Source organism: Cricetulus griseus, chromosome 4, assembly GCF_003668045.3.
Source record: "Cricetulus griseus strain 17A/GY chromosome 4, alternate assembly CriGri-PICRH-1.0, whole genome shotgun sequence".
Taxonomy (NCBI): Eukaryota; Metazoa; Chordata; class Mammalia; order Rodentia; family Cricetidae; genus Cricetulus; species Cricetulus griseus.
Window position 1 is genome coordinate 1,366,165 of NC_048597.1, and position 18,971 is coordinate 1,385,135.

At 45.5% G+C, this 18,971-nt stretch overlaps 1 protein-coding gene across 1 annotated transcript in view; it reads left to right on the forward strand.

Annotated features, from left to right (window-relative positions):
- Dscam (DS cell adhesion molecule) overlaps positions 1-18,971 on the forward strand; it is a 504,817-nt gene that overhangs the window by 445,298 nt on the left and 40,548 nt on the right. Inside the window, exons 23-27 of the mRNA XM_035443441.1 lie at positions 1,400-1,563; positions 3,507-3,605; positions 6,492-6,680; positions 7,670-7,960; positions 10,854-11,030. Coding sequence (XP_035299332.1) covers positions 1,400-1,563; positions 3,507-3,605; positions 6,492-6,680; positions 7,670-7,960; positions 10,854-11,030 — 920 coding nt within the window. The remainder of the gene's footprint in view (positions 1-1,399; positions 1,564-3,506; positions 3,606-6,491; positions 6,681-7,669; positions 7,961-10,853; positions 11,031-18,971) is intronic.

An 18,971-nucleotide genomic window follows, 5' to 3' on the forward strand; every position in this document is an offset into this window, starting at 1 on the left:
GCTCAAGTCATCGGGAGCTTTACCAGCTCTCTCTTCTTCAGAGATAATGAACAATACAACCTGAGGCACATGCCCCAAGAAGGAACTTTAAGAAAGTGAATTCAGGGGTTGGAGAGATGGCAGTAGTGACCTTACAGGGGACCTGAGTTTGGTTCCCAGCACCCATATCCAGTGCCTCATAACTGTCCAGCTCTAGGGGGATCCAAAAGCCTCCAGGGGTAAGACGCTTATGCACCCCTCTCACCACATCCACACATTAAATAAATAAATAAATAAATAAATAAATAAATAAGGCGAAATGAAAGAAGGAACATGGCCCCATGTAGTTCCAGCTCTTGAGAGGCTAAGGTAGGAAGACTGCCAGTTTGAAGCCAGCCTGCTGGGCCACATAGCAAGACCCTCTCTCAAGAAAAAGCAATGAAACACATTAGGACTTAGCTCACAGAAAAGCTGGCTCCCCACACTCAATAGTGATTACTATAATAATAAAGCCAAGATAGAAGGGGGAGCAATGAGTTCTGTCCATGTGCCTCTTAAACATGCTTTATCTCTATGCAGGGGAAGAAATTCAGATATAAATAGAGGCTGAACATTCACTAATAGGCATGGAGATTTTAAAATAACGGATTGAGAAGGTTGCCTATTTTCAAACAAAAGCACTCACAGTCATAAATGATTGAAATAATGGTTTGGGCCCTGTGAGCAATCTTCTCTTTGCATTTTAAGTTGGTTAATCCAAAGCAGATTCATAAGCTCCCCAGGTCAAGCCGGTGCTCTGCCTTCCTGGGAGTGACCCCAGACAACGGGACAATCTGCCACCCTGTCTATGGTTGTGATGACAAAAACCTCTTCACAGGAGGGTGAGCTCTATGCTCCCTCGAGATGCCATGTACATCAAGTTCATTAAGAACTGTGATTTGAAAGTTATTTTAAGTCTGTATCACAAAATTTAAGTCTATTATCACAAAGTTTAGTTTGCCATGCATGATTTGGTCAAGCTGGCCCTTCTGCCAACAAGAGAGTTTCTCACAATTGCCACAGTGAGAAAGACCCCAAAGCCTGGATAGTAGAGGGGGAAAAGAGACGTGGAAGCGTGAAGACAGTTGTGAGCACTTGAGCGTTAGTTGAGCTAGATAATTCTTGGCAAGTGACACAGCTCTAGCCTCCCGCATGATAGGTTAATAGTTTTGTTTTTGGTTTGTTTGTTTGTTTGTTTTTTTAATCTCTACTAATCAGTAGTTTGGTCACATAATCACAGTATAGTTATTTAAAAACTGCAAAAATAATTGAGGTTGCAATTTACTGCTTGTTCCAGAGAAAGGCTTAATGGTTCTTGCCAACCTCAGCTAATGTTGGTTGTAATTTCTTTAATCTGTGCATTTTTCTTCCTGTGAGGTAGTAACGGGACACCCAGCCTGGTGACGATTGACGGCCGTAGGAGCATCTTCAGCAACGGAAGCTTCATCATTCGCACAGTGAAGGCAGAGGACTCGGGCTATTACAGCTGTGTCGCCAATAACAACTGGGGATCAGATGAGATCATTTTAAATTTGCAAGTACAAGGTACAAAGCTGGGGGGCCTCTTGAATGATCTTTTACCACATGCAGATAGCAAAATTGAGCCAATTCAAAAATAGCTCCTTGTTATTTTTATTTTGTAAATACCAATTTCATCTTGCAAAATCACACATTATTTTTCCTTAGTATAAAATGCCTAGTTTCTTATTTCTATATGCAAACATCTCTTGAGAAAAGTCCTTCTTGATTATTTCAACTCATGTGTGGTTTACACACGCATGTGTAATGAGTACGGAACTCATGAGTGTCATCATTTAAGTCTGCTAATTAAGTCAGTAGGCAATGAAATATCTTATATCACCTACAAAGTTAAGTATTATAACAAGAGGCTTAGGGTTTGGGCTATTCATAGACTCACTGATTGAAGCTCTAACCTAATTGTTACACTTTTGTATTTTTTCTTAAGATTGAATTACATGACAATCCCAGTTCCCTTCTCCCTCCCTCCCTCCCCTACCACCCCCCAACTAAAACCCTACCTATCATATGTCCTTTCTTCTAATCTACACCTGACTCAACCTTTCTGCTCCCTCATGACCTCTGCATCCTTCCTTTTCTTCCCTTCTCATTCTCGTAGCTCCCTCCCCCCTCTTCCCATTTTCTCAATTTTCTCAGGGGATGGTGACCCTTTCCCCTTCTCCAGGGGACAAAATTTGTGTCTTTTAGGGTCCTCCTTGTTTACTAGCTTCTCTGGCAGTGTGGATTGTAGGCTGGTAATCCTTTACTCTATGTTTAAAATCCACATGTGAGTGAGTACATATCATGTTTTGTATTTGATGCAGATAGTTAGTAATTTATTGCCATGCACAAAATATACACAACCACCTTCAAGTAATATGATATTAAATCAGTGTGCAAAACCCACATGGCTATTAAATGAATTCAGATTTAGTTGCAGGAGGGATATTTTATCAGAGGAGAATTAAAGGGTGTGTTTATATGGGTTCAGGTATAGTCACATTAATAGATCACAGCAAATGAAAATGTCATCAGTACTCTCCTGGACAGGATAAGATGGTGGGGGACCTTGTGTTCTGAAAGTACTGTGAAATCTATCTTGAAGTTGGAAGAGTTCTAGGGAATTGTTGAAGCTACCATTAAAGTATTTTTCTAAGCAGAAGGGTCAGTGTTCTGGGCCTTTGGGACAACATCTTGGGTTTTCACATAGGAAGAGAGGATGTTTTCTGGGATTGCGCCCTTAGTCTGGGATGATCTGATCGTGAATCAATGCAGTGTTTTGTCCAGAATTGAATTAAGGCCATTGTTTAGCAGTGTGTGTCCCTCAATCCTTACAGAAAGTTGGGCACACACGGCCTCAACTGCCGACACATCACAGCTATGGTTTTCAGGGCTCTTTGTGCATGTATATGTGTGTGTGTGTGTGTGTGTGTGTGTGTGCACATGTGTGATTGTGTATTTGTGCATGTGTGGGCATATACATGTGTGTGTGTGTGTGCTGTGCTTTGAAGCATGGGAGATTTTATAATTATTCCTCCTATTAAATGAATCCTCCCTTCCCTTTTCTTGGTAAAAGCAGAACAGCTAAGCAAGTGTGCCTGTCGTTTCCAAGTTTCCAATTAATTTTCTGGCTTAAGTTCAGAAGCGTCTGCATCCTTGGTAAATTTAAAGATTTCAATCCGTAATGAGCAATGCAGGTATCTTAAGGGATGGTGAGGAAATGAATTAGATGTAAATTGACATAGGAATGTGGTTGACTTTTTCTTAAATAATGGATTCACTACATTCTGTCTCTTTAGCCTGAGATATCAGTGAAATAGACAGTTTGACAGAAATGAATTGCCTATGTTGGCAACCTAAAACACATATTTAATCAATAGCTGTTACAAATGATTTGGTAAATGACTGTTACAGAGGATTGAAGATGTGAAAAACTAATTCTTGTTTTCTACAAACTGTTTCCTCTCTAGTTCCACCAGATCAGCCTCGGCTCACTGTATCCAAAACGACGTCTTCCTCCATCACCCTCTCCTGGCTCCCTGGAGACAATGGGGGTAGCTCCATCAGAGGTAAGGAGGTGTGGAGTCATCCACTGACCAAAGAGTGACACATATTCATCAAATAACTGTTGTGTGACAGTTTATCCTCCCCCAAATACTTCAGAAAATTGGTTTCCCCATTATCTATGCATGCATCTGAAGCATGTATTTGTTTTTATGGTGTTTGTTGAAACTGGATCATTTATCCAAGGAGTCTCAGCTTCGAAACTATCTGGTGTATGTCAGTCCTGTAGTTAATAGTGAACAATTAACAAACAAAAGAAAAAGGAAATGATGAAGACCACGTAGGTTTCTTCACTAACAGCCACGCTGGTCTTGCTGATTTCCAATTTTAGTAACCTGTGGTCCTTTCTCCTTCCCAGCTGCCCAGGGTCATGTGAGAGAGTCACTGAGTTGTAATAAGTATAGCACATGCTGATCAAATATCCGTTAGGTGTTAGTTTATTTCCCGCTAATTTTGTCAGCTTTACCTCATCGCTTTAACCCACCAGTTACTGTCCTCCTCGGACAATAATTAAAGGCACAGAGTGTTCAGGTTGGAAACAACCTGTGTGCAAGAAGACTTTGCATTTAGAGCACTGTAGCAGGACCTGAGGGAGGCTGACAATGAACAAAGAGAAACCTCATTCTGTCATGAGTGGAGCTGGGGCATACTCCAGTGACCCACGGACAAGGAAAGGTCCATTGTCCAGAGAAAGAGGCAGGAGGTGGGCGAATCATGACAGAGGTCATAGAGGAGGTCATGACAGAGGATGGAGCTTAGGCTCAAGGATGGAGAGACAAATGGAAAGACTCAGACATTGCAGGGTGGAGCCATGGGATAGCCAGCCAGCTCCTGGGGAGCATGGCATCCCATCTCCTTCAGCTTGGTTCCCAGCACTGCAGCCTTTCTGAGAATAGTCACCCTCCTCAGAAATCACAAGTGTCACCAGCCAGGACTTGGCTTTCTTCTAGAGCCAGTTGTTGGGTGCTGGCTGAAGGGGGACTCTTCCTTTTATTTTTGTCAGAAATAAAAAAGGTGAGGTTACTCTGTAAAAATAGCTGATGATTAGGGGTGAGGCTGTGCCTGTGGGTTTGAGGAGCGTGGGACAGCTTTGAAACGGCTGCCATGTGCGAGGCACAGGGACTCATTAGCAGAGGAATAAAATCACTGCTGCCAAGAAGCCGCCGGGACCCAGCTGCAGATGGTATACAGCACAAATTGTGGTGGTCAAATTACTATGGCAATCAGAAGTGATGTTAGGCAGCTGGGGGGAGGAGAGAGTCACAGGGTACCAAAGTTTGTGAAGAGTGAAGTGTGGATGCCAGTCAAGGCAACTAGGCTCAAGTGTTTCAAATGGCCTAACAAAGGGGGGGGGGAGAGAATCCTTAGAGAAGATAAATGGGCTTAAGGGATCTGGGATCTAGATTCCAAACAGTTTGGATTTTGAGCGCATCATAGTTTAAGAGAGACCTGGGTAGATGCAACATAGAAGGTCTTGGAAATGAAGCTAATTTGATTGATAATTTCCAAGTCAACTGGCCCAGGAAACTTCAGGACATCCCTGAAAAATTATGATGCTCAAAGCCACTGACATTGGAGGGCATCCCTTTTTGGGCACCTGTACTAATGGGTGTTGATGTCACAGAATCCAACAGCATTGGGGAACAGAAATCAGAGAACCAGATTGCTGAGGTAAAGAAGTGGCCTCGGTGGTAAGAAACCAGAGAAAATCACAGTCCCCAGGATACAAGTGAGCTGGAGTGGAGGCTGGGGTCTGATAGCAGATCTGCTGCAGAGATTGGCTGATCTAGGGGAGCTCGGGTCAGGAGCACAAAAATGGGCAAAGAGGAAGTAGGGGCTCTGTGGCTTCAGGGTGAAAGATGAATGGAAGACACTGATGACAGCAGGAGACAGAAGCAGTGGAGAATGATACCCCAGGGAGTGACTTGGGGAATCTGAATGGTACTGGTGTGGGCATGGAGCCTCTGCAGTGTGGCAGATGAGAAGTGCTCTGTGTTAAAAGAGCAGTTCCCCAGGGAGCGATAGAAGGTAGTAGTCCCCAGAGGCCCTGGCACCATGCACAACTCAGATTATGAGAGTCTAAGTGCCAAGGGGCAGAGCAGAGCAGACACATCTGACCCCAGAAACATAACTGCAGATATCAGTGATAAACAACATAATAGTTTCGAGGACACCAGGGCAAGGGTGGGCAATGTAGTGCCCACTGTTGGGGTAGCTTGCATCTTCCTCCCTGCTCAGCCTTATAATGTTCTTTTGTCCCTGGCACTGTGGGATCAGAGCACAATTTGTGGCATTGTTTGAGGCAACGTAAGCAAGCGCTTGGGGCAATGTCTGATATGGGCAGTGGCCAATGGGAGAGGCATGGGGAGAGATGGTTATAGGGAGGGATGAAAAACGACTTGTCAAATGAACCATTCACCCTGAGGAGAAGCCAGGTTGCTATAGAAATGGTGGGAGGGCTGCAAGGCTTGGAGCCAATTTCCACTGTGATTGCAACTGCCCCTCCCCCAGAGATGCCACCAATATGTAGGAAGGAGGTAATAGTGAAGGCTCCTATTTTCCTGTCCCCATTGTCAACAAAGCCCCTTTTGCCTGTACCCAAAGATTTAGACATGCTCCGAGAGGCAGATATTTGACAGCTTAGTACTCATCCAGTACTGTCCAACATGGTGTTCAATGGGCATGGAAGGAAGCGTTACCATAGTAACAGTGTCTTGTGTGGCCAAAGTGACTCACTGATGGGTTCACCCCCAGCACTTCTCCCTATGTGGGGGAAACTTCCTGGGATCAGGGAGAGTTAGGAATATTCTCTTCTGAGAGCATAGAGTTGGAGAACTTGTCCTCTTACCTCTTCAGAGAATGCTCAATGGGACATTTCTTGATTCCTACAGGCTACATCCTACAATATTCTGAGGACAACAGTGAGCAGTGGGGCAGCTTTCCCATCAGCCCCAGTGAGCGTTCCTACCGCTTGGAAAACCTGAAGTGTGGGACTTGGTATAAGTTCACTCTTACTGCCCAAAACGGAGTGGGACCAGGGCGCATCAGCGAAATCATAGAAGCAAAAACTCTGGGGAAAGGTGAGATGCCTGCCTGCCTGTCATTTCTCCATTTCTTGTCTCCCAGCATGAATCCTGAATGACTCAGCAAATGCTGTGAGTTGCTTTATGTATTAGAATTTTCTCGTTCCTGAAATGAGACTAGCAGAGAGACGGTGATGAAAGGCGACCAGAGAACCTTCCAGAATGCTCTGGTCCCCTGTTTCACTCTTTCACTAGCAGCTCACAAAGAGTCTCGACAAGAGTGCCCGAGCTGGGCAGCCAAGGAATGAGGCACCTGCTCTCATAGGTTTTCAGGCTGGAAATGACTAGGCTAATAGGTGAACGCTTCAGAGTGAATCGTGTTTTTATCTCAAGGAGAAGCCCAGGGAAAGTGTCTCCCAGGGATCAAGGGTGCAGCTCAAAATGGCAAAAAAGAAGGGTTGTGGGGACAAGGCTCCCTATGTGTGTAGCAAGGAGCAGAAAGAGCTGAGGAGTCCCTCTCCTACCCAGGGAGGAGGCCCAGAAGGCCAGCCAGAGACAGACAGCATTTGGATCTGGCACCTAAGTCTTGGATAACAAGATAAGGACTCAGGAGATGTGCAGAGTTACATCACTGTGTCAGAGACCCCCAGACTAAGTATCTGGATTATAGAGGAGAGCTGTTGACACTTCCCAAATCCCACTCTGTCTTCTCCCAAATCTCCACTCAGTGTCTATCTGAGAAGGGAAATTATTCAGCTCCCCACACACTGCAGTATGTGAACCACTGAAGGATTCCACCTAAGAAGATAGAGCCGCTCTTCAGAGAACCCCACACTGTGTAAAAATAGCTTGTATCCGTTCAGCCTCCTCCACTCAGGCTCAGGTCCTGATGCTTGGGAAAACTTGTTGGTCCCAAGGTTTTGTTCATGGTGTGAATGACTGGTGTCGTTCTGGCCTTGGCCAGAGCTAGGCTACACAGAGACAGTAGCTGAACACAATGTGGTCACCCATTTACCCACAAGTAACACTGCCTGTGTCTCCCACAGAGCCCCAGTTCTCCAAGGAGCAGGAGCTCTTTGCCAGCATCAACACCACCCGGGCGAGGCTGAATCTGATTGGCTGGAATGACGGGGGCTGTCCCATCACCTCCTTCACTCTGGAGTACAGACCCTTTGGGACCACGGTCTGGACCACGGCTCAGCGGACCTCCCTCTCCAAGTCCTACATTCTGTACGACCTGCAGGAAGCCACGTGGTACGAGCTGCAGATGCGAGTGTGCAGCAGCGCGGGCTGCGCGGAGAAGCAAGCCAACTTCGCCACCCTGAACTACGACGGCAGTAAGCGCCAGGCTTCCTGAATTCACGGCTTGCTTTCCTGTTTGTGGCTCGGGGATACGTGCACATGTAGTAATCACTCTCCTATGAGACACTTGTCATCATCACGGAGTGAGCAGTGCCCCCAAAGCCCGTTAGGGTTTGGGCCATTCGGCCCCTTCTCCGTGGGCCTCCTAGTCCATTGTGCACAGGTGGCCATCATGGTGTGTCCACTTGTAAAAAGGGAGTAGGACCAACGGGAACTCCCTGGGGAGTCTTAGTGCAGGAGCAGGCTTCTCTCCTCAGGAACTCTGCCTCATGGTTCTGTTGCTTTGCAAATGACTGTGAGCTAACATTGCTTTTGTTGTCTCCCACCCCCTCCCCCACCCATCCCAATCCACACAACGTTTCTGTTTGCTCTCATTACAGCCTTAAAATGCATGTGCACAACAGTTTTCCATGGCAAAGGGAGTCAGGTTAGTCTGTGCAGAAGCAGGGGCACTGAGTGAAATTGGAGAATGGGGGTCACAGTGGGCCTGTGCAAACACACATGCACACACATTCTGAAAACCAGGGGGGCTCTTGACTTTTTGTTGCCCCCAAACCAAATGATTTAAATTCTGACCATTTTTTAGTATTGGGGTCTCTTACGGATATACCTCAACAGCACCCTGCTCAGTGGAGCCCAGGCAGCATCTCTAAGGGGTAGTTAATGGGTCTTCTGCGAGGCCTTGCTTGCATCATGTCTATGATGATTCTGTAGCCTCACCTGGGGGATAGCAGAGATGGATTCTGGCCACCAGTGGTGATTCATCAGGCTGTTTGGAGCTGGGGACCAGCTCCCCTCTAATCCCTCTGTCTATCCCACTACTCAGATGGACTGTGGTCCTAATAGGCCCTGAGTTGTTCTTTCCTCTCTGGCACACTGTGCTAGCCCTGCTTGTGTCTACCTCGTGCCTACAATCATTGCTTCTAAAGCCCTGCTCAGATGGAACCAAATCCCTCTTGCAGCTGCAGGAAGGACCCCAGAGAGAAACCATTCTGGTGTCAGGGCTCTAGCCAATGATCTGCTATAGCCCTAGACTCTGGGACAGCCACTGTGGCTTTTGGACAGCTGTCCTCCCTTTCAAAGGCCCAGGTTCCTCTTACATTACCTCCCCTGTTTTCTATGTGTCTTTATTTGGAGAAGTCCTCGTCCCAAGGGCCATGCATAGGCAGAGCAACATTCATGTCTAAGGTTCTTCTCCCAACAGGGCTTCATTCTCTGTTCTTACAAAACAAAGGGCCAAGGCCATGGCTTTTATCGTGTGCTTAGCACTTAAGGCTTCACCCAAGCCCCCTGAAAGCACATACCCAGTTGTGTAGTTAGTGTTCTTGTCACTTTGGATGCCCACACTCTGCTCCTGTACAGGCAGATGCCAGAGAGCTGGCTGAAATGGATGGCATGCTCACATCTGATGATGTCACTAGAAGTTCTGTCCCAAATAGTCTTCAGACTTTAAATGTTCGGCTACTGTGACACACATAATGTTCCCACTCCACTCAAGATCATATTAGAAAAGTGCAGGTGAGGTGCATTTTGTTTTCTGAAATGATCTCTCGTGGCACAAAGAAATGAGAGTACCGATTTTTATATTGTCTTGAAAAAGACGGTAGCTGGTGTCTCTGAACTGATACCCTGGCTGTGTACCTTTAGGACCTCTCTTGCCACATGTGCCTGAAGACACTGTTTTCATTTTAGGGAAAACAAACTGGAAACTGAAATTAACCTGGTATTTACATCAGTCAGATCCCCAACTTCCCCACCTCTTTATCTGGGTCTCCTTGATTTCCTTCACCAAAACTCTCTGCTTGTTCTTGTGGTATCCTGTGCACAGACCAGCCTCACAGGGGCCTCTTCTGTGTCTCTTTCTTGGTGTCCGGTTATTTGCAAGGTTGAGTCTGCTGCCAGAGTTGCTGTGAAATTGGAAGAACTCTAGTCTCTGCTGGAGTCAGAGAGGGCCAATGGTTGCATTTTTACTGCTCCAATTGCTAAATGCAAGATAAGATCATTTTTTGCTCTTGGGGAAATGGCATTATTTTTGCATTATTTTTCCCAAAGCCCTGGCTTTCTGGTTTACATGGAAGAGACAGTGAGAATGGAACATCTTATGTAATGGAGGGTGGCCCCATAAAACACAGATGTCTGTTTAGATCTCTGCACTCATGTTTAGCCTGAGGGCAGAAGGCATCTCAAGACAGCCCAGAGTTCACTACATGCCTATTTCTTCTTTCGGTTCTAAAAAATCTGAATTTTTTAGAGCAGTGTAACAATGCCCTGTCAGCAACTCCCTTTCCGGAGACCCAGATGGACCCACTTTGAAAAGCTGCCCTTTGCTCTTCTACCCTAAACTGGGAATTTTAAAAAGCAGCTGTGAAACTAGGATTGAAACGAAGAGAAAAATCAAAAGATAAAAGGTATACCTTTCTTTAGTCTGGAGTACCTTACATCCTCCCCTTAGGGGGTCTTCCATCCAGTTGACAAATCTATTGTTCTTCCTTTCATATGTGGCTTCTCAAACAGCCTTTAGCAAAAGCACTGTGTGAGTGACAGCCAAGTGGGCATTGGATTTCAGGTGAATTAATGTGGCTTTTGTGAGCCGGAGCCCAGGCATCCTACTGACAGGTGGTGGCATTCTTGAGTGCTGTGCAACATGAATGTGGTCCTTTACAAAGATGTGCTAGAGCAGAGAAAGTGAGTTAGAAGTTTGCTCCAGCTAGTCAACCCGCAGAAACTTACGGACAAGTTCCTCTCATTTCTCATCACACAGACACCCTTGGATCACACCGCGCGGTTTTTTCTGTAACCTGTCATCCCTAAAAACTCCACCATGCTGTCGCCATTAATAGTCATCTAACATCGTGGCCCTGCTTTCAGGTACAATCCCTCCACTCATTAAGTCAGTTGTCCAAAGCGAAGAAGGGCTGACCACCAATGAAGGGCTCAAGATCCTGGTGACCATCTCCTGCATCCTGTTGGGTATGCTCCTGCTCTTTGTGCTTCTGCTGGTTGTGCGGAGGAGACGACGGGAACAGAGGCTGAAGAGGCTGAGAGGTAGGCCCAGAACCTGTGTCCCCTCTGTGCCCCCTGAAGAGAGGTCAGCCAGAGGCTACTCTCTAGGGGAAAGACATGTTTCCCCTAGGAGCCTGCTCTGCCAGCTGTCATTTGGTGCCTCTGCAAGACTTTGGTTTTTTTCTCCCCCTAGTGCTCCAAAGTGTTCAATCACACACACTCAGAAATGAAGTGCAAGCAATGCCCTTACAAGCCCCCTAAACCCTACATATTGGCAGACAAAGGAAATTAATTTCTCATGGGATTTTCAAGCCTGCTCTGTTTGATTTTCAGTGGTTCTGGTAAAGCCACCAATTATGGCTGTAGCAAAATAAAGAAAGAAAAAAAAGGAGCTTTGAGATTTGCTCTGGAAATGAAAATGATGTTGCCTGGAAGCAGAGATAAAGGGGCTGGTGGCATAGGTAGAGTGTAGTGAGACAGAAAACTCTAATTCGGGAATGGGTGTATTTATCTGTAAGGAAAATGCAGCAGAAAACGAGGGACACAGGCTAGAGATGCCTGGTGAATAAATTCCATTTCTCCAGCATCTGACCCAGTGTGGTTCTCAGTGACGAGGCTTTCCACACTTTCTGGCCAATGGTCCTTACTCTGAAGTGTGAGTGCAAGGAATGTCAAACAAGGAACTCTAGGAAGGAAGCATTCCATACCTCCTACTTACCAGGTCTTAAACCAAGCCATGGTTTGATCAAGGGCACCCACTTGGTATTTGTATTTCAGTATCAAGATGGTGTGGAGCAATGTCACCTATGTAGTCTTTAGGGTTACATTCAAGGACCAAGCCCTGAAACAGCCCCCCAAACACATCCATGGCACCTCCAGGCCTTGATTCCATACTTAGGAGACCTTGATCTCATCTGTAGCTGCCTAATTAGCACAGCTGGACATTGATGCTGTCTGGGCTATCTCCTCTCTCCAGAAATCCCCTGGCATGTTCCCTCTCTTACTTTACCAACTCGAAGTCTCCTTCCGCCCATCTGCACATTTTAACCATCTTTCCATGCACTATCCCAGGCCCCAGAAATTCAGATGAGTCATCTGTCAATCTCATCAAAACCTACTTCCTAAACCAGTTGCACTTTGATTTTGTAGATGACACAAGCACTTTGCTAACTGCTTCTCGCAGATAATGGTAATGCTCGGCTCCCTAGACTCTAAGTACTGAGATGTGCCCTTCTCAGCAAGTAACAGGTCAAAAGCATGCCAGGACGGGCCTTTGGACAAATCCTGGTTCAGTGTGAAGGAGGTAGGGATGAGTCCCAAATGAGGAGAGTAGGAAGCTAAGAGCCTACCACAAAGACAGAATAATACCCAATGTGTTGAGAGGATCATGCTACATTTCACTTAGTTTGTCACTAAAGTATCAATTGGACATTTTGATAATGCTCTTCCACCATAAATCCCCATGGCCTGGACTTTGGGGACATCGTCTTTGAGGTATCCAGTAGTAGTCCTCCTTCCGTGTCAAACAAGTTCCATATAGAATGCCGTGAATTGCCTGGGACTCTTCATACCAACCATGAAAGTGTCTTATTGATGACCTGTGTTGATTCACTTGTGTGTGGTAGCAGATGGATGAACTATCTGGGTGGGGCTGTAGCACTCTAACAAACCTCTCCCTACTCCTCCAGCTACTGTTTTATTGCTAGAAGATCAGACTGATAGAAGACCCATGGTGTTATTGTCCTCCTTACACTCAGTTCTTAGCTTTTAGTTGTTGCTTTGCAAAGGCTGTATCTATAGAATATTCTGGGTTTAACATTTTATTGCTAGTGTCTTCCCATCTAGACTCTGGTGCTCTGCAGTTGGGTGTAGTGGCATCTTGCCTTGCCAGTGAACTTGGAGGCAGGGGTTTTAAATGAGTTCACCAGACCCAAGATAAATGGGTGCTTATTAGGGAAGGACTTACAAAGATAAGAGTAAATAACGCCGAGGTCTTCTTGCTCCAGAAAATGCAGTCTCTGCTCTTTCAATGCTCTCCACCACCCAAGAGAGCACATGCCATGTCCTCCTCTATCTTAATTGATCACATCTGTGCCTGAAACCACACCCAAAGGGTGTGGTCACTACTGCAAGTTCACTGGCAAGGCAAGATGCCACTACAGTTGGGCTTATAAGGGGAGAAGTCTACGACATCTGAGGGCACAGGCTCTCAGTCCCTGAAGTGGTTTTGTTTCCTTTGTTTGGAGATGAGGAGAGACAGGCCATATCCCTATGAGATCCTAAGGAGCAAAGAATCCAACAGAAGTAGCTCGTTCCAGTACCAGGGTACCAAGACTCTTGTACTTTATAGGTACCTGATACAGTCTTCTAGAACAAAGAGTCTGACAGGACAGGGGAATAAATGCAAAGAATGTGGCACCTAGGCCAGACCCCACCACTCCTAATGCCAGATATAAAGATCTCAGACATGTTGAGATGGATTCAGTTTAACAAACCACTGTTGGTTGTTTCCCAGGGGTAATACAATGTTTTAAAAATATAACAGCATTTCTTCCTCCCCATTACTTTTGATCACAAGAGTTTGACAAGATCCTCCTATCAAAAAAATCCTTAAGACCCTCTGACTATAGACAGTGATCCTCTAGAAGTCAAGGGTTACAGTAGGAGACATATTCATCTCTCTCTAACCCCAAAAAGTGCTGCCTTAAAAGGTTAGAATAAGCGATGGGCCCACAGAGAGAATCCTGGAAAGCTGGGCCAGTCCCCAGAGAGACCTACAAGCTACCTACCCCCTTGGAATGTCCATTAGCTGCATAAAACACTTCCAACTCAGTTGTAGCCACAGAGTTTGAGGTCATGAGTGTCTATCAACCCCTCAGAATCAGCTAGTGATGGCATTCAATTAAAGGCTGCCCCACATAAGAGAGATCCTGCGCCTGCATTCAAATCAGTCCCCATGGGCTTACAGATTCCATGGAGTGAACTGTTTCCTGCCATGCTTTTCTTGTCCAAAATAAGGCCAGCATTTCTAGGAACACATCAGTGCTGCTTGAACATCTGCTTAGCAGGATTGAAAATGGGGCAAGCAAATGTGAATTAGGAAAAAAAATAGGAGTGCCTTGTGGATGCACTTAAGGTTATTCAAGTTCAGCTTGTTCCTCTTATTCAGTGGTGTTGTCCAAAGTTGGACATAACTAAAATGTTTCCATGGATGGCACATCGCACTGTGTAGAAGAGCAACCTAGTTAGGGGAGTACGAGGTAATATTCTTTTATGCAAAAATAAAATGAAAGAAAATGGGACTCAAGCAGCTAAGCCAACCTATATTCTCCCTTCCTGAGGACTTGCTAAATTTAGAGCACAGCGACCTTCTAAATTGTCTCCAAGTACTAGATTTTTTAAAAAATCTATACCCTTATCCAGGGCTTCAGAAGCTTCATCTTGCTTTTAATGATGCCCTGGTTTCCCCCAACTCCTAGATCCTTTGAACTGTAAGGTTAGAGAGAGAGTCACCAGCTGGACCTAGAATCCCAGCAGCCCCAACCTAATAAAAATTTGATTCCCGGAACTAGTACTCTCCTCCAATATTAGTAAAAGCTCTGTTATGTAGAAGAGGATTTTTGAGGGACTGGAAGCCTGTGTTGATACCAGGGTTTAGGGGGCATTGCCAAGAATTATACCTCAAATAAGATAAACATAGTGATCAGTGAGCATGTCTGTGTGGCAGCAATTTGACTGCTTCTCCAGAAAAACACCCTTCTCCCCTTAAAACAAAGAAGTAGTCCTCACTTGAAACATGCTTCAAAATGAATGAAGATTTCCAAACTGACCATCACCAGATGGCCATTTCAAAGAGAATGTGTACTCACGGTTCACAAGGTACAGACTTGGGGTGGACTTCGAGCAGTGGTTTCCATTTTCTTAATTCTACTGACTAGTTTCTCCTCTGTAAACAACCAAAATCTCTCTCCATTTCTAAAACCAAAAAGCAACTTGAACTCTACTAAGCTCAGTCAGGCTCAGAGCACACTAGCACTTAAGCTTGAGAAGAAAGGAAAAATAAACATGCCTCCACACTAGAGTGCAAACTGCCCCAGAGAGGGGGAGAATGCAGAGAGGGTGACCCTTCTGGGGGGGATGCTCATGGCAAAGTCAATAAACTGTGCTTAAGAAAACAAGGTATCAGGACTGAGGGATGTTCAGTTAAGTCCCTATCTCATAAGCATGGGGATCTGAATTTGTCCCCCAGATCCTACTTAGTTATTTAGTGACACCTGCTTGTAATCCCAGCACCAAGAAGGTAGATACAGGCAGATCCCTGGGGCTCGGTGAAAGCTAGACAGCCTTCTGGTCAAGCCCCAGGTCATGGAAGACCTGACCTCAAAAGAAAAAGATGGACAGAAGGATGGAGCCTGAGGAGCAATACCCAAGAGTGTTTTCTGGCCTCCACACAAAGGTGCACCTTTAGAACACAAGCCAGCACTACACACACAGGGATCCTTTTTTCCTTCAGTCCTTCCTTCCTCCTCTCTCTCTCTCTCCTTTCCTTCTCTTTCCCTTTCCCTACAGTTGTCAGAGCAGAACCAAGTAAAAGAGAGTTTCTGTGCCAGAGGGTAGAGAACAAAGAAGCACTGAGATGAGATGGAGGTGAACCAAGGGCAGCCGGTGAACTGGACACAACAATGGTCAGTCAAGAGCAGGCACCGTGGATGTCAGGCTGTCTATCCCTGGAACCTTGCCTGGATTGCCAGGGTGCTCTGGCCTGCCCTTGTTTGTTCTTGAAGTATTCTCAGGTCTCAAGCATGTAAGACTGTCTTGGGGGTGGGGGATATTTATCGCTCCTCAGCTTTAAAAATCTTCCACATGAACATGCCATCGATTAAAAGTTATGGCTGGGATCTTGTAAAAAACCTAAATGCAGGTTTATAGTCCTTGCAAAAAAAATAGCTGCTTTATGATATCCTTTTTCAGCCTGAGAAGGGGGCTGACAGTAGGAAACCTTCAAACAGAAACTTTTGATGAGTGGAACAGCAAAATGAGATCTGCTGTCCATAGATGGGCTTCGTGTTTGCTGAGAGGTTACAAGTGACTTCACAATAGAGGTTGAGACATTAGTCCAAGCACACTCTATTTTCCTCAAGTGCTTCAGACAACTCCCCCACACTCTCTCTCTTTCTCTCTCTCTCTGAGAAACAGATGCTCAGACTTTTAAGAAAGCCTTGCTGGACCGTAGGCAAGGGCCTAGGTGGACCACTCCATGACATTATGCAAATCTACTGGTGTACTCACTCACACATATGCAGAGCCAGGATGAAGAGCTGTGTCCTCAGAGATTAACACAGACACTAAACAAGACCAAACTGCAATGCTCCTGAAACACCTGTAGAATGCTCTTCCATAAATGCCTGGGGGACTTAATAAAATTGGCATTGTAATGTCCATCCTGTAGATTGAAAACTAAAGGCCAGCCAGGAAAACTCTTTCATGATTTAAAAGATCCAAAGCAACATTGAGACAGAGGGAGAGAGAGTTCAGGTCACTATTTCAACCCCTGTCCTCCCAAGAAACTTGGCATATGCAACTAAGAGATAGGCTGTCTCAATAAATTCAAGTAGGTTTTTGACAACTAGCAGTGACTCATGGAGTCAGAAGTAACCATGCAATCAAAAGCATACAAGCATGATCCCCATCTCCAAAAACCCTTGGTTAATTCATTTCTTATCTTCATTATCACTCCCTGTCATTTGGGCCCTAATTTTATTGACACATTGGTGTATAACTTGTGCCTTGCATATCTACCGTACTTCTCCCTGAGTATTTTTGCCGTTGACTACTTGGAAGCCAGCTAGTATCATGTGGTCTGCCACATGGCCTCTTGCTGCCAGGCACTCATAGCCTTCCACCCCAACACACATGTTTTCTCCACAAACAGATGACCAGTGACATCCTGGTCATCATTATCTCTTGTTATTTCCCACTCTTCCCTGTCTCATATAGGAGCTGGAAAATGCCTTCAGAAACCCCTCTCATGCACATCTTTCTGTCACTGGACTAGCCTGGTATACTTTCTCCATCATCCACTATACAACAGAGGAGCCAAGAAGGGTGTGTAGAAGTAGCTAAGGACTTCAGGAGATATATTGCCCAGTCTACATCTTAGATTGATCTGAATATGTGAAAATGTAAAAAGATATGCACGGGGCTGCCTGGCAGTGTTTGGGCAGGAAGAGCTGGGCTCTGAGTGATGTTCCCTCAGAACAGATGGCAGGTGGAAGGAAAGCCACCCAACATCTGCTCGGTTCTGCTGTGCAGCGGGAGGAGTGCTATATAAACCAGAACAGCGGGACCAGGGATTATAAAAAGGAGGAAATGGAGGGAAGGAAAGAAATTAGGAAGGAAGGAAGGACCAAGGGGGATGAGATGAGAGAGACAGAGAAAGCTCAAAATGCTTAACAATTACCATATCCCTGACTAGCCTGCTATTTTTCCCCAAACCTGTGAAGTAGCCAAGGTTGTAGGGAGGGAGTTGGTTTTTCCGGTGTTGGCATAAAACAGTCACACATGTCCCAAAAGACAATGAGCAAACATGTAGACACCAATTAGTGCTATGGAATGTCACTGAAGTCTCCCCACTCCCACCAAGGGAAAGATTAGGAATCAGGTCACAGGATTCAAGTTCTGAGAGATCCAGGGAAATCATTTTAGGTTTCTAAGCAACATCTTCCCACATACAATTCCCAAATTTTTGTGGACCGTCTTTGAATCACCAAAGGCAAATTGGAGATGATAGGTGGTATCTGCCCATTTAAGAATTAGTCAGTCCAGAATGTTTTATTTTGAAGTGAGTTAAGCCATAGAAAGGGTGGTTTCTGAGCCATGAAGGAATGTGACAGGAGCCAGCAGAGGTCTGGGACAGACCCACTCTCTTTTGACAGGGCTGACTGATAAGGAAACAAGCCACTTGCAGTGAGCCCCATGGAGGACTGAGCAGACTGTGGTGCGTGGCTCACACAAGAGGGAAGGAAAACTAAGATAGCAGAGTGAAGATTCCAGAGATCGTGGACTGTGAAAGGCTGCAGTCAAGAAGACAAAATTTAACCAGTGGAACTGCAAATCCTTCTGTAGGAGTTGTAGAAAGTCATGTGTGACTCTCATGACAGATGTGGCACTCTCTAGAGTGTGCGGGAAGAGAATATATATAAAACTTCCAGTGTCTGCACTCAGGCTGGTTGGATAAAGGACATTATGAAATCACAAGCCTTTCGTAAAAGAGTCCTAAGTAGAGAATTACCTAGAAATTGGGCCTTGTGAGACATACTTGTGGATTTTAGAGAATTTAAACTTAAGAAGAAAACACCCAGCCTAAACAGGGGAACAGCAATACCATTTGGGTGCCCCCAGAAGGTCCCATCACTATGGATAGGTAGGAAGTATATCAAGAATTTCGGTACCAGAGAGGGAAGCTGTACCCTTAGAAAGTCCAGTGAGGTGGTACCCACCTGTCATCCCAGCACTGGGGAGGCTGAGGCAAGATCAAGAGGAGTGTGAACCAAGCCTGGGCTATACAGCAAGACCCTGTCTTCAAAACAGCAACAAAAGAGGATCCTGAGGAAATCTCAGGCCACTTCCCCACTTTCTTGACTGCTAAGGACTAGGCTATACCCAAGAGACAAAGAGGAAGAGGGGAGAGATTATGGGTATTTGAACAGGTGGTTATGGGCAAAATTGAAAATGTTCAGAAAAGAGCCAGAGTGCCAACTGCCACTGGTTCCAGGAGGGAGCAGAGAGCAAACCCAGAGCTGAGGGCCTTGGAGAAATCACATCATAGCAAGTTTAGGAGGGAAAAAGACAGACAGAGAGATAAAGACACAGAGACAGAGAAAGTTGAAGTCACAGCAGGAATCAAGAGCAGACAGGACACCAGAGAATACCACAGGAGATCCCACTGAGATGATGAAGGTCCCTGCTGCATGGGGTTCATTT